The sequence below is a fragment of the Plectrocnemia conspersa genome, unplaced genomic scaffold (genome assembly GCF_051122295.1).
Source record: "Plectrocnemia conspersa isolate PC_06_02 unplaced genomic scaffold, ASM5112229v1 ptg000001l, whole genome shotgun sequence".
NCBI lineage: Eukaryota > Metazoa > Arthropoda > Insecta > Trichoptera > Polycentropodidae > Plectrocnemia > Plectrocnemia conspersa.
In genome coordinates, this window is record NW_028277165.1 from 7,932,507 (window position 1) to 7,957,292 (window position 24,786).

General features: G+C 30.4%; 3 protein-coding genes and 2 long non-coding RNA genes across 7 annotated transcripts; 4 read left to right on the top strand and 1 right to left on the bottom strand.

Moving 5' to 3' along the window:
* The first annotated feature begins 2,027 nt into the window (after nt 1-2,027).
* Nucleotides 2,028-7,367, top strand: LOC148238645 (pfs47 receptor-like). Its single transcript, XM_088198709.1, has 3 exons — nt 2,028-2,428; nt 4,008-4,240; nt 4,300-7,367. Exons 1-3 carry the CDS (start codon nt 2,335-2,337, stop codon nt 4,555-4,557), a joined length of 585 nt encoding a protein of 194 aa, XP_088054835.1. The 5' UTR covers nt 2,028-2,334; the 3' UTR covers nt 4,558-7,367.
* On the bottom strand, nt 6,474-11,406 carry dod ((peptidyl-prolyl cis/trans isomerase) NIMA-interacting 1 dodo). Of its 2 annotated transcripts, none has more exons than XM_088198731.1 (3): nt 11,158-11,406; nt 7,436-7,636; nt 6,474-7,367 (listed from the first exon to the last, which is right to left on the bottom strand). In XM_088198731.1, exons 1-3 carry the CDS (start codon nt 11,216-11,218, stop codon nt 7,147-7,149), a joined length of 483 nt encoding a protein of 160 aa, XP_088054857.1. In that variant the 5' UTR covers nt 11,219-11,406; the 3' UTR covers nt 6,474-7,146. The 2 variants fall into 2 exon arrangements, with proteins under 2 accessions (XP_088054857.1, XP_088054848.1); XM_088198722.1 differs by having other exon boundaries at nt 11,146-11,262.
* A 635-nt stretch (nt 11,407-12,041) lies between these two features.
* On the top strand, nt 12,042-14,745 carry LOC148238647 (uncharacterized). Of its 2 annotated transcripts, none has more exons than XM_088183012.1 (5): nt 12,042-12,111; nt 12,659-12,723; nt 12,790-12,856; nt 12,923-13,002; nt 13,077-14,745. In XM_088183012.1, exons 3-5 carry the CDS (start codon nt 12,844-12,846, stop codon nt 14,046-14,048), a joined length of 1,065 nt encoding a protein of 354 aa, XP_088039138.1. In that variant the 5' UTR covers nt 12,042-12,111; nt 12,659-12,723; nt 12,790-12,843; the 3' UTR covers nt 14,049-14,745. The 2 variants fall into 2 exon arrangements, with proteins under 2 accessions (XP_088039138.1, XP_088039128.1); XM_088183002.1 differs by lacking the exon at nt 12,042-12,111 and adding an exon at nt 12,445-12,544.
* A 1,859-nt stretch (nt 14,746-16,604) lies between these two features.
* LOC148238648 (uncharacterized) lies at nt 16,605-19,091 on the top strand. The gene is made up of 6 exons (XR_015809110.1): nt 16,605-16,704; nt 16,856-16,920; nt 16,986-17,052; nt 17,119-17,204; nt 17,274-18,440; nt 18,808-19,091. It is a non-coding gene; the product is annotated as an uncharacterized LOC148238648 (long non-coding RNA).
* Nucleotides 19,092-20,665: 1,574 nt separating this feature from the next.
* LOC148238649 (uncharacterized) lies at nt 20,666-23,050 on the top strand. Its single transcript, XR_015809111.1, has 6 exons — nt 20,666-20,763; nt 20,919-20,983; nt 21,050-21,116; nt 21,183-21,262; nt 21,337-22,507; nt 22,575-23,050. It is a non-coding gene; the product is annotated as an uncharacterized LOC148238649 (long non-coding RNA).
* Nucleotides 23,051-24,786: the final 1,736 nt, after the last annotated feature.

A 24,786-nucleotide genomic window follows, 5' to 3' on the forward strand; every position in this document is an offset into this window, starting at 1 on the left:
ATCCAAATTGTTCCCTGATAATAACTTCTTCACAAGGTGAATTCTACCTTGTATAATTTTAAAAATAATTTTCTGTGAGTGACTCATTTAAGTCTAAAGTCACTGCACATAAATTTAGTAGAATTATTATTTAATGGTAAGGGAATAAATGTCGATCGCAGTCAGTCGTGAGGTATTATTTCAGAGAAGTATATATTATAAAAGAATTTTGTAAATAAATTTTTCTCGTTCATATTTTTTTAAATTTTACTCATATTGAATCAATTCCGGTTGACTTATATTTTTATAGCTTATTCTACCTCAGACTTTAATATGTGCGGTCTAGTTTCAAGTTTATTATCATTTGTTATGCTTCTCTATGATCCCCAAATAATGATTTCATATACTTAGTCAAAACATTTTTTCAATGCTTTTTATTTCATTTCATATACAAAAATTATACGACTGATATTTTTATTGCTATTATATGCAACAATAAACATTAACACATAATTAAGTATTTTTTAATTTGAATCGTTAATGAACTAAAAAAACAGAAATATCATTTTAGTTGAACATTGGCAACAATTCGTAGCATTTGAGAAATTTGTTTGTTTTAGTGTCTCTAAAAATGAACTTTATACCTAAAGGTAATTTTTTAAATATTCGTTATATTATTTATAGTACATCGAGTTTCATATAAAAATCTATTTTAGCAAACCTCGGTTCGGTTTATGAGGGTATAGTGAACTTCAAAGTTAAAGCAAGAAGCAACGTTCACGTAATTTTAACCACAGGCCCTTACCTAACATCAACCATGGTTGAGGTTAAATTAAACAAATTGATTTATTTCGGTGTAAAAGCAAAGGCAGCATTCTTCTATAGAATTAAAATTGATCTTATGAGAATCAATTGCTTGTTATAATTAACACTGGTGAAGATTGATGCTTTAACTCTTATACCTCTCATGTTTACCTGAGGTTACCGGGTTATTATCGTATGAGCTGTACTGTTTTGTAGGTTACTCTTGGTAGAATAAACAACTCAAAGAGTATTATAAGACATACTCGCAGATCACGGATAAAATCTACATACTTAACTATGGGTATGTTAACTGATGATGAAAGTTTCGAATTCTGGGTGCGTTGGGAATACGGCTTCTTATATGTTGGAAGATATGGCGAAACTCGACCGTTTATGTCTTGCGAAGATATAGAGCCGTTTATAATTAGTCACATTGGAATCGCAACAGCTGCAGGTTACACCGGCAAATGGACCGTTGAAGGTAATTGCTGCAAATATTTTTTCTTATATTTTTTAATAATTCATTATTCTAATTTTATCTTCTAGGATGCGGTGATTATGAAACCAATAGGAGAGGCCATTTTATATTTTTCAGAGTTAGTTTAGGTTAGTGTTATTTTGATATTTGTTTTTTTTTATAATTAAAAAAATATCTTATAATATATTTTCAGTTGACTTCACATACTTTCCAATCTTATGTGGAAGGCAGATTTTCAAAGTTAAAACACATAATGAAGCTTCTATAGCTTTATCGGATGGGGTTTATGTTGATAGTAACATTATTGAAGTATTTTTATAGAACTAATATTTTAATTTAGTTTATTTTAATATATACTTGAATATTACAATTTATTTGTAGATGAGCCTCGGTGGAGATAATAACACATTATGCATTCTTAAGCGTAATGGTAAAATCTGCATTCAAATTGAAACTTCAAATGTATTGCAGAGTAGCAAAATAAACAGCTTTTGGGTTCAATGGGAAAACGGTTTTATATCTATCGGTAGAGAATTCGATTTAACACCGATTATGTCATGGGTTGACCTAGAACCTTTTGTGGTAACTCTCTTTGGACTCAAAACAATGGTAAAAGGCGTATGGAAAGTTGGAGGTTAGTATTCTTTAAGGTAAGAAGACCATTCGGAAAATTTATTAATATTTAATATATTCTTCAGATAATATAATTAAAACTAGTGAGAGATATGATTATTCGTTCCATCCCGTCACGTTTGGTTCGCTTGACTTTGTAATGAGTGCTTCTTCAAACTTCCAATTGATATTGTCTGATAGTCTATTGAAAGCCAGACCGATATGCGAAGTCTTCGTAAAAAATTATGAAAACGATATCTGTTTGTACGAGTATTGCTGCAAGAATTCTCACAGAGTATGTCGTCTGAAAATTAAAATATGATTAATGAATAATTTTATTAAAATGAAATAGTAAGGTCTCGTTCCAAGGTAGATCAAATCCTGACGTATATCAGGATTTCAAGCAGTACTCGGTTCAATGGGATCATCGTAATGTACGACTGAAATTATTGTCTGGTGAGATGCAAACTATCGAACTAGAAGGGTGTGATAGAAGCAATACCACAATTCGCTACATCGGGGTGTTGAATAAACATCCACATTTACCTGAAGATGGTAACGACTGAATATATTGTCGCTGCATGTTAAATATGATAGACTTGAGTTATTAATTTATAAATCAGTTTTGAAATCACATAACATTTGTGCAATTAATACAGATAAGTGTTGTTCTGATAGTCTCTGCGTTATGTAATCTCGAAGATCAGGTTGAACTTCTGGATTTCGAACTTGATAGCCGAAATAGATTTGAAGTAAAGTGCTAGTTTCTTCTTTGGTGTTCAAGGCAAGAAATGTCAAGTTCTGATAAGTGGAAATTTCAAATATATTCTTTTGGAGTTAAGGGTTCGTCTCTTCTTCTTTAAGTTTCATAGATATTTAAGAATAGCATATAATTTTACTATCGCCTATCAGTTGAATTATATTCGCTAATAGAAATATATATCTACTAGTGAAAATCTATTTGGACTTCACCAGTGAAAATATATCTTCACCGAAAAATACACATTCACTGTAAAATTTATACATCGCATGTAAAAAAATAATGGTAAGTATATAAATGTACATATTACTACATAAAGAAAAGTTGAAATCATATAATTTTACTAGCACCTGCTAGATAAATCATATTTTCCCTGGTAAAAATATATATCTACCGGTGAAAATGTATTCCGGTATGATTTCAATGAAATGATATATTTAAAAAAATATTTTCCGGATATAAGCGAGACTTTTTTAGATTTTTCTGAGGGATAACTCGAGAATTCTTGATTTAGAATCAGGGATGTCATTTCAGTTTTTCTAGGGTGGGGGCAAAAGTAGGCCAGGCAGTGGTCGTTTTTCTAATATTTCCATTTCATTAAATTCGTAGTATTTCATTAAATGACTTGCATTTTTCTGGCCAAATTCAAGGGGGGAGGGGGCAAATGCCATCCCTGCTTCGGAGCAGAAACAAACTATGTTATTGTCTGTTACCAATCTAATAAAGATATGCTTTGCATAACTATTATAGTTCAAACAGCTGGAGATTCGGCAAAGTTGTCAATGGATACGCAAATAACTATATCAATTACTTTTATTATGCTTTCAATAAGTAAGTCTGACAAATTTATTCTTATACTCATGGTGTGTGGTCATGCATTATCATACAAGATAATTGGACCTTTATTGACAAGTGTGAGTACCTTTGTTGAACCCTTTTGATTGATTTCTCAGCTGTAATTTTTAGTGGATGACAAAATTTTCTTTGTTTAATTTCAGTGTCACAAAATGCTTTATGGCTTTATTTTCGTCAAATAATTGTGCATTTCGCTTTCTATTGTCGTAAACGTTCCACTTTTCGCCACACTACAATACGATCGAGAAATAGAATTTCTGTTAAAAATACACTGTTCTGTTATTATTTAAAAATATATTAAACTATTTGATGCTTATTTTGATTAAAATATTTTCAACTATAATATATTAAAATTTCGCCTGATTTCTGAAATAGCATTAGCATGTTAGTCATAGTGATTATCTATATGTAGGAATAAAAAAAAATCTTTTGGTTATTATACATTATATTTAATATGCAGCAATATGTATAAATTTATATTGAATTAACATGCTTTAACATTATCTTTTCAATATCCAGGTTATAGACCATCGACTTCTTTGAAACCCTTGCCACGTGAGGTTTACTGGGTATCCGCTGAAGATGCAGGCATACCATCTTATGCTATAATCAGCGGTATAAACAAATTTGATAAAGTATTCGTCGCACGAGCAATACACGAAGGTTTACTGATACCCGGATCGGCATCATATAACCAAAACGTTTGTACTATAACTTACAACGGCTTGGTCTTCGAGAAGAACCATTTTGAAGTGAGTGATGATATTTAATCAATGATGATTATTATCGTTGATTTAAATTAATCTTGCAGGTTCTTTGCGGCAATTCTATAAGCTGGAAGACGGTGAGTGGTAATTTAGTACCGAATAATGTAATTCCTGCCGGAAAGAATATAGAAGGAGATATTATGTATGTCGGAAGAGTAATGTATGAAGAACTTGTGTTAATCGGCAGAGTGGAATCTCATGTCTTACACGTTCCATATAACGGAAGAGAACTAGGGTTTACGAGTTATGAAATTCTTTGTTTGGAACATACAGAAATAACGGACTGTGAGTTTGGTTATTAAATAAAATTATATATATATATACGTCTATATTATGAATATACATTTTATTTATTTAACATATTGACCATAAACAACGTCTTTGTCGTTAAATTAGTAGCAGTTTCACATCATTCAAATCAACATCAGAATCGTTACTTCAATCTTCGATGACTTCGCAATCAACCATGTTCCGTTGCAGTTTTACAGGATTTATTACTTAACAGAATTATAAGACTACCGACTTTCAGTTTTATTTTGCAATAATAATCCACTTAGGCTCAGGGAATTTTAAAACTCAACTTAATCAAGTAAAATAAACGATCTGCAACTAATCTAAGACACATAGATAATCATTTACATTGTAATAAAAAAATATCAAATACAATAAGGTTGAAAATGGTGTGTTATGAAAGCTCGTTGCATTGCTGTGATTTGATTAATTACATAAGTATAAATCTACTAGATAAAATCAGTAACGGTCAAACAGTGGATCGCATACCAATAAAATAAAAAATAAATTTGTGTATTAATAAAAAGTATAATAATAATAAATATTTCCACTACTAAATCTAAATTAACTCATGCATTATTATTACATAGACGCAAGGTTAGAACAAAAATAAATTTAGTGTTGTTTTTTGTCTTGAAATTGTATTATTATTAATAATAATAATTGCCATATAATTAATTTGAAGAATTTGCCCGAAAGTCATCCCTTATCTCTTTTTTTCTAGAAGCGGTTCGGTGTGCCATATGTGGTCTCTACAATGATATTGTATTTAATTGAACATCCTTAGAGCACATATTTTATAAAAATATTCTTTAAAAATCTATAAAATCACTTAAAAGCATAACACATTAAATACTGCGATTTATTTTCGAAAATTAAATCATAAACTGTTTTTTTTTATATTCATAACTTTTTTATTAGTTAGCATTATAAAGTGAAATTTTGAATATAATTTTTGATGGTTGTTTTTTTTTGTATTATCAGTGAACGTCAAACTATGAATTGTGTACCAATAAAAAAAATAAGAATCGTTTTTAAAAAAGATTGCAAGCCACTTGCCTACTTTAAACAGATCGTGAGTATTTCAGGGCCAAATATTAGCGGCAAACTTTAGAAGGACTTTAAGATTAGTTAAAGAGTAATTAATATGCATAGGAAGCCCTAACATGGTGATGGGATGTAAGCAGTGCTGTCAGCCCGATTTCGGAACAATGGATTTCCATGTTTCAATGATGACTTTCTATTGGGACAATGAGTACATTTCACACTGAATGGCTAACAGCTAACTTCGCTTATACATAGAAGGTTCTCCTACGTGCTATATATTCGGTTGTGAATCTACTATAACTTGTTTTCAAAGTTGTAATCGTCGAAAATAATTTTAAAAGATTTGTATACATAAATTCAATTTTTAATAAAAATTATATGAATTTTGATTTCGAACAATGGGTTTCCGGAAACTTTTGATTTTTAACAACCCATGGAAACCTAAGAGTGATACCACTGGATGTAAGTATTAAAAAAGGGACTTGAAATGTGTTTATATGGTGAGGATATCGATTTTTATGAACTATTTCAGTTAATATAATATTAGTGACATCTTTAGCGAGGGGCTAAGAATGCAGTTTAAAATGTGTTTTATTTTGTATGAGTTGAAATTGTGAAACACATAAATTTATGCACACGGTATTCAATGTGTTAAGTACCTTTACAAATGATCTTCAAGACACACAAAAAATATTCATTTTCTCACACATCAAATAGTATTGTATTGTTACTTGTATCGTTGGTCTGCCACAGTTTTGCGTATAAAGGGCCACCCGGAAGACATACCCAAGCTTTCTAAATAAACGTTCTCTCCCATTCGTCCAAGCTATTAAGAAGCACATTTACTAAATATTTATAGTGCATGGCAATAAAACAAATATTTCTATTATTTAGTAATTTATTTTGTGTGGATAATACAGTGCTGCAAATCGCTAATTCAATACTGCGTTTGAGTGATGTGAATTTTGCTACTGTAAATGCATTACACGTATATATAATAATAAGTTCAAATAAAGAAGACAATTTTTAATACGCCTAATATAAATTAAAAACGCTTAAATTAATTTATACAACGTCTGTAAATTTCACAGAAACTTGCAAACTTTTGCTTAAGTGATATGTTAACGAAGGCTGCAAATAATACAACGCACGGAAAGGAAGTCAATTTATAGATGCGAAAGTAAGAAATCTTAATAGTGGAACGACACTCAATAATGCATACGAACACGACGATATTAAAAGTGTAACATTTCATAAATATACAACACATATATAGTAATACAAATATTTTATTCTCCAAAGTTAGACCCCGAAGATAATAAATGTAGTCAGCAAACTATTTCTCTATTTATCCACAAACATTCATATTTTTGGAAATCACGATTCGTTTAATTTATTAAATTCTAAAGTTCATTCAATTGCTGTTTGTAAAAATGTCTATCGAACACAAATTAAGTATAGCACATAATATACAAATATCCGATGGAAAAGTAACGTTTTATGAAAATATATGAAAGAAAGTCATTTCTTCGAGGGTATAAAGTATTTATAAATTAGGCAGTTCGCAAAATGACGTGAACGCCAGAGTCGGTGTCCACGGGCATGCTCAATTCCCCGACTTTGAGCGCAAAAGCTGCCTCTTCGAACGGTCTTTGCATGGCTCCGCGTCCGAAAGGTCCTAGGTCTCCGCCTTTCTTCGCAGACGAACAATCGGAATATTTTTGAGCCAGCTCAGCGAAAGTGTTCCGACCGGACACAATATCTTCACGATATTCTGTAAAATAAAGATGTAAATTTATTTTTATTATCAATTAATCATCACATCGTTGAACGACGACTCACGTTTCAGTATTTCTAAAGCGTCCTTTTTTGATCTTGTTATGTTTTCCTCCCTCCAGGACGAAGGACGCCGAGAACCTTCATGCTTCACCAACAAATGGCTGCAACGAACTTGTCCTGGACCTGCCGAAGAAGGTTCAGCAGGATTTTCGGGCCTATCCCATTGCGACTCCTTTGTGTATAAGTTCAGATAATAATGTTGACCTGAAATATATTGAACATGAAGTCTTTTTGTCGGAAGAGCGATTGTTTATTATAATATATTTAGTTTTGTATGACGCGTTATAATTTTTTTAGGTGCTATAAGCGAAACGATGTAATGTATTGTTCTCGGCATAAAACCAAAAGTTTCGCGAGTATATAAAACAGTATTTTAAATGAATTGATTTTTTCCAAAAGTACTTTTGTTGTATTCAATTCACCATAAATCTGGTATATATTTAGATATAAATCAGGTGCTTCAACAAACTGAACTGGTGTATTTTGGCCAATTAAATTTATTTATTGATTGTGTTACAATCTGTGAGTCTCATAAATGTCCATTGTTGACGTTTTAAAAAGTCTGTGGGGGTTCTGGCAACACCATTCTGTATCTAAGTTATGTTGGTTCTGGCACATAGCATTTTGTTTAAATCGCGATTTCTCTCGAGGGTCAACCAAATAAATTGTCAAAGTTATATTTAAAGATTTCTAAAGTAGTATCTCTTAATACTTTAGAGGCTACTGAAAATTTTATAATTTTATGCACACCATAAAATAGCTATAACTTTTAATTTATACTACTTGTCAAAAGTTCAAGATTAAGACCTGCAACAATTTTCATAATCACGAATCCACCCTTATTTATTTCAATTATTAAAAATAATGTACTATATAAGAGGGAATTATTTTTAGAGATATGTGCATTTATTATAAATAATTTGTTCCATAAAACGAATTGTTTGTGCATTACAAGTATATACGTCTCTGTTTTACAAAACAAGTAACTGTTTTGTCAGTGTATCGCGTAGCTCCAGGGTAGCCAACTAAATCCATCACCACAGTACTTCTAGCAATTTAGTATTGCATAATAAGGCTTCACTTTGAGCTCTTATGGTGAATCAGCGAGAGCAATGAAAACGGTGCTATAACACACGGTGGGTCGGTATGATCGAATAAGAGTGTTGCTTTAGTAAACGATGGCCCACGCCATCAGGCAGAATGTCAATTAACAAAATTAAAAATGAAATATTAAAAAAAAAACAGCAGTTGATATTTTTTTGCACTATTTCAAAATTTGTTAGTATGTGGGGGGCACCTATTCATGCCATATTTTAAAAAATATTATGGTTCAATAAATTCAAGTGATTTACAGCCTTAAATTATACTAAGTAACCATATCATTAAGCTTAAGATTTATGGCACCTTTAGATGTACGAGTACTGGCGATTTTTTTGATGACACCTATAGTAACCAACAGCGGTAACAGGAATAATAACCAGACGTGTTCTGCAATATGTAGCAAAGATCACTCAAGAAAAATTATAAGGTTTTTAAATTGAAAATTTTACGAGAGGTCAAATTAGACGATCAATTATAAAATGCTTTGTTACATAAAACTAATTGTTTATGCATTACAATAATAAGAAATGAGCATCAAATAAATGCATAGATTAAGCAACATTTATTTGTAGTGTGCGTTAGCCTTTCCTTAGTGTAACGAATGACCGAAAACTACTAATAAAATTTCTGGAATAGTTTTGTATGTTTTGAAATGGTTAATTTGAGTTTATTATAATAATTTAATAAAATAGAGTACAATTTAAATTGGGAATATATAAAATAAAATGTGAATTTATTGTAAGCATTTTATAAAATATATGTGAATTAAAAAATATAGTGAGTTTTCTAGTTATCCTCTGAATTTGCACCTGTGGTATGCAATATGTTTTGTGCTTCGGTCGAGTTAAATGCTTATAATAATATTTACATGAAAATTACATAAAGAAATTGGTAGAGAGCATTTATTTGAAACAGAATAATAATATTAATATTAAAAGTTTATTTTTTCGATGAATTTAAATCAAATTTTCAGTATAAGAGTTTAAGTAATCTGTTTGTTTATGCATGTATAGTAAATTTTAAATAGATTTATTGCAGTCATGGAGCGTTCCCCGTTCTAAACAATGCTCGCTCGCACCTAAGCTGTCCAACAGTTAAATGAAAAACTTGTTATACACCTAGTTAATAATTATTTATTTCATTAAATTACTATTAATGCGCATTTTATTTAATACATTGCTCATTCAAATTGTACTCTATTTTATTAAAATAAACATTACTTACTAAACGAATATGGATTCTTGTTCCCACTTTTTCACGAATAGCTTGTAAGCTATTGAATAATCATTTTCTATAGTTTACAATTATTATTGTGTTCCACATAAATGCTCTCGATCAATATTGTCATGTAATTTTCTTGTAAATATCAATATATAAGGAGTTAACTTGACCGAAGCACAAAATATATTGCATACCGTAGGTGCAAATTTAGAAGGTAACTGTAGAAAACTCACTATATTTTTATAATTCACATATATTTTATAAAATGCTTAATAATAAATGAGCATTTTATTTCATATATTGCTTTTTCAAACATTTTATTACAACAAACTCAAATTAAACATTATTTCGTTCGCTACACTAACGAAATGCTAATGTGCACTTTATATATTTTAATGCACACTACAAATAAAATGTTGCTCAATCTATGCATTTATTTAATGTTCATTTCTTATTATTGTAATGCACAAACAAATCATTTTATGGAATAAAGTATTTTATATATTGTCCATTTAAATTGTCCCCTTAAAAATATTGTTACCAAAATAAATAATAATACTATTTTCTGTATTTACGTTAATATTATGGCATTTGTTTTTTTGGACTCTCCATTTTTTCTTCTACGCGAGCAATATTTTTATAAATTGAAAATGAACAACGATTGTTATAAATTGTGCAGGGGTTTTCTACAAATAATAGACGAATGAATATTAAAAAATATGTTTTGGCCACCCCAATCGCTAGATTTAAATCTAATTGAGTTTTTAGGGGATAAGCTTCTACAGAGTGAGTAGACTAATATATCAACCACTACATTGAAAAAAATAGTTATTAGAATGCCAAGAATAATTAAAGCCGTGTTAACTGTTGGATTTTTTGATGAAAAGGCCATTAATTTTTTGTTTCAAAAATACTATTTTAGATTGTAATTTTAGGTTAATTGATAAATAAATATTTAATCTTTCATATAATCTTAATATCGTTTATATGTACGATTTGACAGTTTTTATGAGTGAAAAGTTCTAAATGTTAATTATACAAAAATGTTGACATTTGATTGACAACGAATAGACTATGTTTTATACATAAGAAAGTGGAAAAAGCATCACATTATTGGCAGCACTATAATGTGATGCTTTTTCACATTTTGTAAAAAGGATTCAAATTGTTGGGTGGTTAAAAAGTATCTTTCAAAACAAAGAACGTTAATTTCAAAATAAACAAACGGTCCAAACGCGCACGTCGACGGCCATGTACGAATTAGCGTCCGTCTTCGCCGGCTCGCTAGGTGTTAGGTTAAGGGCGGGAACCTATCGATCGATACCGTTCGTAATATAAAAAAAACACCGTAAGGACAAATGTAACATATTATATAGCAGTTTATTGATTACAGTTCGAGTTACCGGTGGATCTGCTGAGGCGTTTCTCCCAGCCGGCGGGCAACGCGCGCTCTTCGTCCGACATCTCGACATATACTTAACGCTTATTGCCATACGCATTTATTAGCTACCACAAAGCGCTAAAAAGAGCTACGTATAAATAACTTTATTTTAATTTACAAACAATTTAAATACACAATATTGTGGTAATATGCTCAAAAACAATTTAACTAATTTGTTTGATCAATGCAAACCTTTATCCGTCCGTGCACTGCATTTATCAGATTATCGATGTTAAAAATAGGTCAGTTAACATATTTGGCTAAAAAAAGATTGTTTTAAATTTATAACAATTTATAATTAACATTTTTTATTTTATATAAAAATTGCAAAATTTATATATTTACATTTTTTTTGTGTGCCAGTGCTCGAAACATTTATCGATACATAAGCTTTTAGCATTTATACATTAAACATATAATTTTATTATTTATTGAACATATGTGGCACCTAAGTTTGCGTTCGATCTTTTCTAGCCAATGTTCGGAATGTTTTACCTTTAATTTCATAGTAGAACGAGACCACGCTATGCCTTTTTGTTATGTTTATGCACGCACATAAACACATATCCTACTCAGATCCGATGACGCAATATATTTTTTTACATTTTTCTTTACAAATTATAATATTGAAAAATAAACAATAAAAATCATATCTATAAAAATTAAACATAAATTACTTAAAATAAAACATACATCTATAAACATATTAAAATAATTAATTAAAAAAATCTAAATGTCTAGCAATCCGGGCATTTTATTACTTTATGCATTTGACACACAGCTCTATGACAAACAAAACACGATACACGCATAATTTTATTACCAGAACAATGTTTACACGTACGTCTTCGTCCAAGATTACGAGTATTACTGGGTGAAGATGATGTAGGAAGATGTCTGATCGCTATTTCGTGAAGTAATTGGATTTCTTACTAAAAACTGTTTAATTTCACAACAAGTCAAAGCAGTGTATGATATTGCAACGCATTTGAGTGTTTAGTGGCAAAAAACTGCGTATGTCCTTTCAGTACGTCATGTAAAAATTTGTAATAAAAAACATTATACAAAAACTCATATTTAATTAGTATATTCTTCAAACATAAATATCTAAGGAATTTATACGTTTTTTTAACAGCAGCCTAATTATAAAATTATCTTTTGATCCTATGTTCTATATTTATGATTCTTTTTAATTATTTTGTAAAATAATGATTATTTTCTATTTAAAAATCATGCGCAGAAATTCGTTCTATTTGAACCGACCATTTGTTTTGACAGCACCGGTTTTGTGTCATTTTAGCGTCGAATGACAACTTCAAGCCTAATTACAATGGCGTTAATCAAAACCGGTATAATCCGTTTTAATCACTGAAATGTTTAAAATTTACTTATGTTAAAAATAGCAGTTAGAAACAAAGCAGATTGTCTTTGTTAAATGTCCTTTTAATACTTCATTTTTATAGAATCTGCCATAGAAAACGACGAAGATAGGTTTGCTTCCATTGATGTGATACAATACCAAGTCCAGGTAATGAACCTTAATATGTGACACGAATTAAAGCATGTAATATTAAATGATGTTTTTCTTTTCAAGTTGTTAAATGTTAAACGCGAATACGATAATGGCGAAGTAACGTTCATAGACGACATGTTCGAAACAGGTTAGACATTAAATAGTACTCAATGACATTTCATTTTAATATATTTCAACAATTATTTCACTTTAGAAATGCACGATGTTAAGGATGTACTTAAGGCGAATACTATCAGTTTGGATAAATCTTATCAAATTAGCAACATCACCAAAGTAATAGTTATATAGATATTTTTCATTTACTTCGATTTTTACAACTCATCTAATGAATACAATTTAAATTTAAGGAACCGGAAAAAGAAAAATCTACTGGATTTCAACATCATAATTCTCATAAATATGAGTGTGACATATGTGAAAAAACATTAAATTCTAAGAAAAGTCTCAAACGACATTTGCTAGCTCATAGTGACAATCGTGATATTGAATGTGAAAAATGTGGAAAAGAATTCAAATATAAAACAACATTGTCAGAACATATAAAAACTCACACGGATATTCGAGACTTTGAATGTGCAAAATGTGGAAAAGCATTTTATTATAAAACTGCACTTGCAAAACATATGATCACTCATAGTGATGTTCGTGACTTTATATGTAAAAATTGTGGTAAAGCATTCAAATCCCAAAGCAATCTTTCATCACATATTCAAATTCATAAAGACGTTTGTGCATTTGAATGTGAAAAATGTGGAAAGGTATTCAATTATAAAGCCAGACTTTTATCACATATGAGAATTCATAGAGATGTTTGTGCCTTTAAATGTGAACAATGTGGAAAAGCATTTAAATGTAAAGGCATACTTTCAAAACATAAGCAAACTCATGGCAATGTTCATGTGAAATGTGAAAAATGTGAAAAAACATTTAAAGGTAAAATTCACCTTTCACAACATATGAAAATTCATAGCAATGTTTGTGAATTTGAATGTAAAAAATGTGGAAAAGCATTTAAATGTAAAAGGTTTCTTTTATCTCATATGCAAATTCATAGCGATGTTCATGTCGAATGTGAAAAATGCGGAAAAGCAATTAAAGGTAAAAGATACCTTTCAAGACATATGCAAACTCATAGCGAAGTTTGTGTCTTTGAATGTGAAAAATGTGGAAAATCATTCAAAACTCAAAACAGTGTTACAAAACATATGAAAATTCATAGAGATGTTTGCGACTTTGAATGTAAGAAATGTGGAAAAGCATTTAAATGTAATAGCTACCTTTCAAAACATATGAATACTCATATCGATATTTGTGACTGAATAAGAAAATGAGGAAATTGTGGAAAAGCATTTAATATCAACTCAATCTTTCACAACATATAAAATCACATATCAATGTTTGTGAGTATGAATGTGAAAAATTTTGAAGAGAATTTACACTAAAAATATACCTTTCATTACATGTGCAAACTAATAACAATGCATTTAAAATTAAAATCTAACTTTTATACCATATGAAATCTCATAATGATTTTGCATGTGTTTAATGTGGATTTATTTAATTTTATTTTGAAATTGTCAAAAGTAATGATATCAGTAGATGAAATACAATTTCTAATTAAACTGCCTTTTCATTATAGCTTTTCGCTCATAAATTATGAACTATTCGAATTGGAGGTACACAAACGATTTGTCTTTCAGGTATTTAGTGGCTTTTCAAAGTGAATAATTGGTATCCTGTTTATCTGTTAGTCCTTGTAAATAATTGGATATTACTACTTTACAAGACATACGGTATCAGCTATATTCGTGACTGGATGTAAAAATTGTGGAAAAGCATTCAAATTTAAAAACTAACAGTCAGAGTATATGATAACCCACAGCGATGGCTACATTCTTAGGTGGACCACAACGAGAGTGCGATGGTTGGAGGGGCCTTGTTTGTCGATTGTTTATATCATTATTCAATCATTTTTAACATATAATATCTTCAATAAAATACTACTGCAGCGCCCAATCTGTGTATAATTATCACCAAACACCATCTGTCCACCAAAATATCAAACCGTAACCATAATTGCATTACTATTGTGCATGTTTTGATAGAACTAACACCCTCATGGTTCTCATCAACCAAAGAAGTCTTTTTGATTTTTAAGGATCTCATCCCCAGTATAATATTTATGTAGCATCCACACAAAAACCATTATTAAGCTCACTACCGCCTGTTATGGTAAATCAATAATAAAACCAAATTTATTTTTAGAAAATACGGTCAAAGAAATGCACTGTAAAATGATAACATGAAATAACATTTTCCTTGAATAAGTTTGACAGAAAGTTTTCTTACAATATCCTTTCCCTTTGTGTGCTATATAAATCCGCGCGTTACTGTGCTGTGTATTATCGACACCCCATAATTATAACTAAGCCTGTATATAAAAAAATATTACTTATTAGCTTATTCTCAACGAGGTTTTCAAGCATCGTAAACCGGAAAAAAATATTTCTTCGGAAACGATACTGATTGGCAAACTAAATAAAATTTCACAATTAGAAATTATCAACTGATAAACATAGATTAGTAATAAATATGCAGCCATAATGTTGTAGGGGGCCTATTTATGGCCAAAACTCGGCAACTGATTTTTTTTCTACTGGTAAACTTCGGCGCTTTCGTACGCGTGCCCGCGCCCCGTATATTAATAAGCAACATGTAATTTCAAATCGTGCAATAAAACACTACTGCAGCTGCTCAATCTGTGTCTAATTGCATCCCATCGCCAAAATGTTTTAAAATTTAGCCATAACAAATTATTGATAAAACTAGATAAAATAAGTATAGATAAAAATAAGTAATGAGAACAATCTAAACAGAATAATAATTTAAAACCTAAGATATTACATTTGGATTTTAATCAGTATTTTCCCCATTCGGTCAAATAAATTACAATATTTTTAGGATTGATATTTGGCAAGATAATGTCGAAAAGCGATATGTATTTTATTTTAAGAAGTTTTTGTTTAAATATAGCAGATTAAAGAAAATAAATTCGGATTAGGACAATGGCGGAACTTCACAATGCAGTATGGAGCATTTCAACAGGCTCGTGCAAAAGAGGGTGACAGTGGCCACAGGCGCTATGATCAGGAGGTGGCAAAATTATCTTTACAAATTTGAACCTTTGCACAATAATCGAACACCTAAACTGGAGATTTGAAAAACTTCGGAAGATGTCACAGGATATGGATTTTCTTACTGGTTCAAACATCATCACTGAGCTGAGAATATGTCCTATGAACCTTGCGACAGGTATGTTATTTCAACTTTTTCCAGGGGAAGGCAAAAGTTATTCAGTCAGTAGTCGTTTTTTCATATTTGGATTTTATCAAGATTCACAATATTTCATTAAATGACATGCATTTTGATGACCAAATTCAAAGAAGAACAAATGTTCCCACATGTCCCCCCCTCTCAAATAACCTCTTTGTTTAGAATCCACGTCAAAAATAATAAAATCGTGCTGTCGCGGTGGAAACGCTCAATTACTTAGCGTTCATATTTTTATAACAATATTATGACTTACAATAAGCTTGTAACTGATATATACAAGCTGCTAGTTGTAAGTTGACTGGCAGGTCCAGTCCACTGGCGCCTTCAATTATTATATGCATATTTGTACGCAACGGCCGTTCTATGTATTCTTTATTCTGTAGTCCAGATCTTCTTGTAAATATGTTAAAATTATCTATTGATCCTATGTTCTACATTTTATTATTATTTTTCTTTTTTATTATTTTGTAAAATTAACATTTCGAACTTGCGATTATTAATTAGTTAATCCTATATTTTTCAATTATGCTCAGAAATTCGTTCTATTTAAACCAAACATTAGTTTTGACAGCACTGGTTTTGTGTCATTCTAGCGTCGAATGACAACTACAAGCCTATTTACGATGGCGTTTATTAAAACCGGTATAATCCATTTTAATATATTTTTAAATCTCGAGGAATCACCGAAGTGTTTACTTGATAGACAATTAAATTGGTTTATGTTAAAAATAGCAGTTAGAAACAAACGGTATTGTCATTGCTAAATATAATTTTAATACTTTCTTTTTTATAGAAACTGCCATAGAAAACGACGAAGTAACATTTGCTTCCATTGATATGATACAATGCCAAGTACAGGTAATGAACTACTTAATATGTGCACTAATTAGAGCATGTGATATTAAATAATAATTCTTTTCAAGGTCTTAAATGTAAAACGCGAATACGATAATGGCGAAGTTACATTCGTAGACGACATGTTCGAAACAGGTTACACATTAAACAGTATTATGTGACATTTCATTTCCATATATTTCAACAATTATTTCACTTTAGAAATGCACGATGTTAAGGATGTACTTAAGGCGAATACTATCAGTGCTGATAAATATTATCAAATTAGTAACAACACCAAAATAATAGTAATATAGATCAGTTATCATGTATTTATATATTTACAACACATCTAATGAATTCAATTTAAATTTTAGGAATCGGAAAAAGAAAAATCCATTGGATTTCTACATCATGACTGTCATAAATATGAGTGTGACGTATGTGAAAAAATATTAAATTCTAAGAAAAGTCTCAAACGACATTTGCAAATTCATAGTGTAAATCGTGATATTGAATGTGAAAAATGTGGAAAAGTATTCAAATATAAAAGAACACTATCGGAACATATAAAAACTCACATGGATATTCGAAACTTTGAATGTGAAAAATGTGGAAAAGCATTCTATTATAAAACCGCACTTGCAAAACATATGATTACTCATAGCGATGTTCGCGACTTTGGATGTAACAAATGTGGTAAAGCATTTAAATCCCAAAGCAATCTTTCATCACATATTCAAATTCATAAAGACGTTTGTGCTTTTGAATGTGAAAAATGTGGAAAAGCATTCAATTATAAAGCCAGACTTTTATCACATATGCAAATTCATAGAGATGTTCGTGCCTTTGAATGTGAACAATGTGGAAAAGCATTTAAATGTAAAGACATACTTTCAAAACATATGCAAACTCATGGCAATGTTCATGTCGAATGTGAAAAATGTGGAAAAGCATTTAAAGGTAAAAGACACCTTTCACAACATATGAAAATTCATAGCAATATTTCTGAATTTGAATGTGAAAAATGTGGAAAAGCATTCAAACGTCGATTGTATCTCTCTCAACATATAAAAATGCATAGCTATGTTCGTGACTTTGAATGTAAAAAATGTGGAAAAGCATTCAAATACAAACAATCCCTTATACAACATATGCAAACTCATAACGATGTTGATATCTTTAAATGTGAAAAATGTGGAAAAGCATTTAAATGTAAAAGGTTCCTTTTACCCCATATGAAAACTCATACCGATATTCATGTCGAATGTGAAAAATGTGGAAAAGCAATTAAAGGTAAAAGATACCTTTCAAAACATATGCTAACTCATAGCGATATTCGTATCTTTGAATGTGAAAAATGTGGAAAATCATTCAAAACACAAAACAGTGTTACAAAACATATGAAAATTCATAGAGATATTTGTGGCTTCGAATGTAAGAAATGTGGAAAAGCATTTAAATGTAAAAGCTACCTTTCAAAACATATACTAACTCATGACGATGTTGGTGACTGAATAGAAAAATGAGAAAATTGTGGAAAGGTATTTAAATGTCAATTTAATCTTTCATAATATATAAAAATGCATATCAATCTTTGTGACTGATTGTGAAAAATATTGTAAAGCATTTAAACTAAAAAGGTACCTTTCATAACATATGCAAACTCATATTAATGCACTTAAAACTTTAGCTAACTTTCATACCATATGAAATCTCATAGTGATTTTGCATGTGTTTAAAGTGGATTTTTTTATGAATTAATTTTAAAATTATCAAAAGTAATGATATCGGTTGATAAAATACGCTTTCTAATTAATCTGCGTGTACTACTGCCTTTTCATTATAGCTTTTCGCTCATAAATTATGAACTATTCGAATTGGAGGTACACAAGCGATTTGTCTTTTCAGGTATTTAGTGGCTTTTCAAAGTGAATAATTGGTATCCTGTTTATCTGTTAGTCCTTGTAAATAATTGGATATTACTACTTTACAAGACATGGGGTATCAGCGATATTCGTGACTGGATGTAAAAATTGTGGAAAAGCATTCAAATTTAAAAACTAACTGAGAAACTACTCACAGATATGGCTACAATCTTAGGTGGACTACGACGGCTGGAGAGGCCTTGTTTGCCGATCGATTATATCATTTAACATATAATATTTTTAATAAAATACTACTGCAGCGTCTAATCTGTGTCTAATTACCACCAATCACCACCCGTCCGCCAAAATATCAAACAGTAACCATAATTGCATTACTATTGTGCAAGTTATGATACAAATAAAACCTTGGTTGTTATCAACCGTAAAAGTCTCGGTTTTCAATGATCTCATCCTCAGCATGATATTTTGATAGCATCCAAACAAGCCCATAGCCTGTTATGGTAAATCAATAATAAAACCAAATTTAATTTTTAGAAAATAAGGATTGTAAAATGATTATATAAAAAAAATTTGACATACGATTTTATTGGTGTAGAGCAGTGATTCTCACTTAAAATTTGGCTGTGGCCGCATTACAGACATCAAAGGTCCTATGGAAATGCCTTGTGGCTGCACCAAATATGGATTTTGGGATGTGGTAAAAATAGCTTTTGTATTTACATAAAAATGAATCAACTTATAAGTATATATTCAATTAAAGACAACATTTAAGCATATTGATTTTTATTTATTTAAAAGTAATTAAAATGGAAATTGTTGAACAGTTCTCTCTTCCAATATTTACTATGATACGTTTTTTATTGAAATGTTTGTTGGGGGCCGCACATGAGAACCACTGGTGTAGAGGGCCTATTTATATGTATTTATTTAGGTTAGTTATGCCCAAAACTTGGCGAAACTCTGGTAACACTGGCGTAACGGACACTTCTCGTGGCAGCCCTGGCGGGCTCGCATACCAGTGTGAGCCTCGCGCAACGTCCGCTCACACACATAATAACATGTAACTATAAATCGTCTATAAAAATATTACTGCAGCGGCTCAATCTGTGTCTAATTGCCACCCGTCGTCAAACTAGCAACCTAATATAAATAAATCCGCGCGTTACTGTGCTGTGTATTATATACACATGTAAAAACGAGTGATTTAAAATCGGAATATTCATAAAAATCGCTTTAATTATTTATAGTTGAGGTCATCATTTAATAATAATTGCAATTTAATTGCTGAAAATAAATAAATCGGCAAATGAACAGCACAACTTGCCGAATAGACAGCTTTAACTGGAGGTCCAAGAGCGATTAGCACGAAACACGGACGGTAAGTTATAATTTTTTCGAAAATAATTTATTAGTAATTTACAAGTACTTGTGTTGAATTTATGTGTTTAAATAAATAAATGTTATTTTCAAGTCATCCAACAACTTTACAAAATAATTTTAAGTCATCTCTTATTCTCAGTAGTCTCTGATCATGGGCAGGTAACGACAAGCACATTCAAATTTTTTAGCAACATTGCTCGAAATTATTAGAAGGAAATGTTACATATTTATTTAAGTTTTTAAGCGAAATCTAAAGCTGGCGCTCCAGGCGACCGTCTGTGCAAGTTGTCCCTTCAGTTCCGTCCTATTGCAGAAGGGCACGTTTATAACGTTTCCAGATTTTTCCGTAAACATGTTATTAAATAAATTATCTTTTGATCCTATATTTTAAATTTCTTATTATTTTTCTTCCTTTTAATTATATTGGAAAATTACCATTTCAAACATTTGATTATTGATTAGTTAATCCCATATTTTTCGATCATGCCCAGAAATGTGTTCTATTTAAACCAAATATTAGTTTTAAAAACACTGATTTTGTCATTCTAGCGACGAATGACAACTTCAAGCCTACTTACAATGGCGTTTATCAAAACCGGTATAATCCATTTTAATATATTTTTAAATCTCAAGGAATCACTAAAATGTTTACATGACAGACTACTTCATAAAATTTATTTATGTTAAAAATGGCAGTTAAAAACAAACCGTATTGTCTTTGCTAAATGTGATTTTAATACTTCATTTTTATAGAAGCTGCCATAGAAAACGACGAAGATACATTTGCATCTATTAATATGATACAATACCAAGTCCAGGTAATGAACCTTCATTTGTGACACTAATTAAAGCATGTGATATTAAATTATGTTTTTCTTTTCAAGTTGTTAAATGTAAAACGCGAATACGATAATGGCAAAGTTGCATTCGTAGACGACATGTTCGAAACAGGTTAGACATTAAACAGTATTAAGTGACATTTCATTTCAATATATTTCAACAATTATTTCACTTTAGAAATGCACGATGTTAAGGATGTACTTAAAGCGAATACTATCAGTGTGGATAAATCTTATCAAATTAGCAACAACACCAAAGTAATATTCCTAAAGATATTTTTTATTTACTTACATATTTACAACTCATCTAATCAATACAATTTAAATTTTAGGAACCGGTAAAAGAAAAATCTACTAGATTTCAACATTATGACTCTCATAAATATGAGTGTGACATATATGGAAAAACATTAAATTCTAACAAAAGTTTCAAACATTTGTTTAATCATAGTAACAATCGTGATATTGAAGGAGAAAAATGTGGAAAAGTATACAAACATAAAAGAACATTATCAGAGCATATAAAAAATCACATGGATGTTCGAGACTTTGAATGTGAAAAATGTGGAAAAACATTAAAATATAAACAGTCTCTTATAAACCATATGCAAACTCATAGCGATGTTGATATATTTAAGTGTGAAAAATGTGGAAAAGCATTTAAATGTAAAAAGTTTCTTTTATCCCATATGAAAACTCATAGCGATGTTCATGTCGAATGTGAAAAATGTGGAAAAACAATTAAAGGTAAAAGAAACCTTTCGAATCATATGCAAACCCATAGCGATGTTCGTGTCTTTGAATGTGATAAATGTGGAAAAGTATTTAGATGCAAAAGGTTTCTTTTACCCCATATGCAAACTCATAACGATGTTCATGTCGAATGTGAAAAATGTGGAAAAGTATCTAAAGGTAAAAGACAACTTTCACAACATATGAAAATTCATAGCAATGTTTTTGGATTTGAATGTGAAAAATGTGGAAAAGCATTCAAACGTCGATTGTATCTCTCTCAACATATAAAAATACATAGCCATGTTCGTGACTTTGAATGTAAAACATGTGGAAAAGCATTCAAATATAAACAGTCCCTTATACAACACGTGCAAACTCATAGCAATGTTGATATCTTTAAATGTGAAAAATGTGGAAAAGCATTTAAATGTAAAAGGTTTCTTTTATCCCATATGCAAACTCATAGCGATGTTTATGTCGAATGTGAAAAATGTGGAAAAGCAATTAAAGGTAAAAGATATCTTTCAAAACATATGCAAACTCATAGTGATGTTTGTATCTTTGAATGTGAAAAATGTGGAAAAGCATTTAAATGTAAAAGCTATCTTTCAAAACATATACAAAGTCATAGCGATATTTGAGACTGAATAAGATGAAGAGAATATCGTGGAAACCATTTAAGTATCAACTCAATGTTTCACAACATATAAAAACACATCTTGATGACTTCGAATGTGTAAAATATTGAAGAGCATTGAAACTAAAAAGGTAACTTTCATTACATATGCAAACTCATAACAATTCACTTAATCACTTCTTGCTTTTGAACGAACAGTTTTCGCCTGCGGCGCATGTGTCGTATCACACCAAGCCAAGCGTTGCTCGCCTATTTTAAACTGCATTAAATACGATATACAAATGAGATGCGGTCGCCACTTGCCACTCGTAGAGAGTTACGCATATAATTTCATAGATTTTATCGTATTGAAAAACATGAAATATTTAGTAAGCATTATTCTTCAAAAATTTGTAAAAAAGTGCAATTTTTCACGAAATTTTTGTATATTGAATTTTATTTAGTATTTTGTATACGATAAACAAAACGCGTACGCCAGTTGCTACTTGACGCTAGGTACAGATTTACACATGTTTTCTCTTCTTTATATTATTGTAAGACAATAAAAAAATGTGAGCATTATACATATTTCAAAAACTTAAAAAATTTCAATTTTTTTTGTTTAGTTTATATTGATTTTTATTTATATATGTATGTATATCGATTTTAATATTATATAATCCCTTGATATTCAAGTTCCCTTTATAATGGAGAGTGACAGTGAATTGGAGGACTTGAACTTAGATAATTGAGATAATGGATCGTCTACTATGGTTCCAAGTTCAGGATTGGAAAAGAAATTTCGAAATGAACATCAAGTGAATCACTTAGAATTAGACGAATGGACGGAAATCAATATCCGTACAGATATATCACCACCTTTAGCTCCGTTTGAATTGATTGGAAATTCTTCGTCATCATTTGTACAATGCCTTTACAGTTCTTCGATTATTTTTTTGATGATGAATCGGTTGGAAAATTATAGACGAGACAAATTTGTTTTCAATCCAACATCAGAGAACAAGACCATTGGCACCTTCGCGCACAGACAATCAATGGTGCGTAAGCCTGTCGGAGATGCACATTTTTTTTACAATAAATTGTAATGGCTATGAGCTTTACATAAAAGCCAGAAGAAAAAATGTATTGGTCGAAGAAAAGTTGTATTTCCACTCGATTCTTTGCAAAAACCATGTCATATAAAAGATACCTGCTTATCAAAAAATATTTACATTTTACGAATAACGAGACATAATCGAACTACACATCCAAAACCAAATAAGATCTGGCCTGTTTAGAAAAACCTCAATAAAAAAATTTAATTGGCGTATATGCCTGAACGGGTTATAACCATTACCGAAAGTGTAATGCTATATAAAGGTTTATTGAGTTGGAAACAATACATTCCAACAAAATGTGCAAGATTTGTCATAAAATTGTTTAATTCTTTGTAAATCAAAATTGGGGTATATTTGGACTTCTCTAATTTATACCGGTAAAATAACAATTATTGACCATGAATTTCCAAATCTACCTATTTCTTCACAAATTGTAATGTGTTTGATGAAACCCATACTAAATAAAGGATACTATCTAACAATTAACAATTTTTATAGTTCTGTTGAATTGGCGGATTTTCTTACTTCGTGTCATACTGAAACTTTTGGAACTATGAGATCAAATAGAAGAGGCTTGCCCAGGGAAATAAAAAAAATCCCTAAAAGTTCATTAGGTCATATAGGAAACAAAAAGTAATGCTAATGAGATGGAAAGACAAGCGCGATGTGTACTTTCTTTCTACTATCTATGGAGCAAATACTATGGAAATAGAAAAAAAATAAAAAGCTAGCGAGAACCAAGTGGCCATTAATTATAATTTTTCAATGGGAGGTGTTGATCGAGTCGATCAACATCTTTCCAACTACCCACTTCCTAGAAATTGGGGGAAGAAATACTACAAAAAAATATTTTTCGTCGTACAGAACAGGCTCTTTGGAAATGTTTTGTGCTGTATACAAAAACTGGGGCTCTATGACACATCTGGAATTTAGAATAAAACCCGTAGAAAATTACCATTCAACAAATTTATTTTCTAAAGGCGGACGCCCTAGTAGAACCCCTAACCCAATGCGATTGACATAACGTCACTTTTTGAAGTCGATTCCAATTACTGAGAATAAAACTAGACATACAAAAAGATTTGTGGTATGCTGTCCCAAGCAATATAACTCAGGAAAACATATTCGAAGGGAGAATCGTTATTGGTGTCCAAACTATAAAGTTGGTCTCTGTTTGAAGCCGTGTTTCGAAATATACCATACTAAATCAACATATTAATACGTTTGTTTGTAATTTCTTACTAGTTATTTTTATTATTTGAGCTAATTCTAATTTTTATTATTATAGTTAGTATTGTTTTAAAATTACCTAA

Coding starts and splice junctions, on each gene's coding strand:
- LOC148238645 (XM_088198709.1), top strand. CDS start 2,335: ATGCAAACTATCGAACTAGAAGGGTGTGATAGAAGCAATACCACAATT. Junction 2,429..4,007: donor TCCACATTTACCTGAAGATG/GTAACGACTGAA, acceptor TTCAATATCCAG/GTTATAGACCATCGACTTCT. Junction 4,241..4,299: donor TCGAGAAGAACCATTTTGAA/GTGAGTGATGAT, acceptor TTAATCTTGCAG/GTTCTTTGCGGCAATTCTAT.
- dod (XM_088198722.1), bottom strand. CDS start 11,218: ATGTCGGACGAAGAGCGCGCGTTGCCCGCCGGCTGGGAGAAACGCCTC. Junction 7,637..11,145: donor ATCCACCGGTAACTCGAACT/GTAATCAATAAA, acceptor AATATATTTCAG/GTCAACATTATTATCTGAAC. Junction 7,368..7,435: donor CGCTTTAGAAATACTGAAAC/GTGAGTCGTCGT, acceptor TTTATTTTACAG/AATATCGTGAAGATATTGTG.
- LOC148238647 (XM_088183002.1), top strand. CDS start 12,502: ATGACAACTTCAAGCCTAATTACAATGGCGTTAATCAAAACCG. Junction 12,545..12,658: donor AATGGCGTTAATCAAAACCG/GTATAATCCGTT, acceptor TCATTTTTATAG/AATCTGCCATAGAAAACGAC. Junction 12,857..12,922: donor AGACGACATGTTCGAAACAG/GTTAGACATTAA, acceptor ATTTCACTTTAG/AAATGCACGATGTTAAGGAT.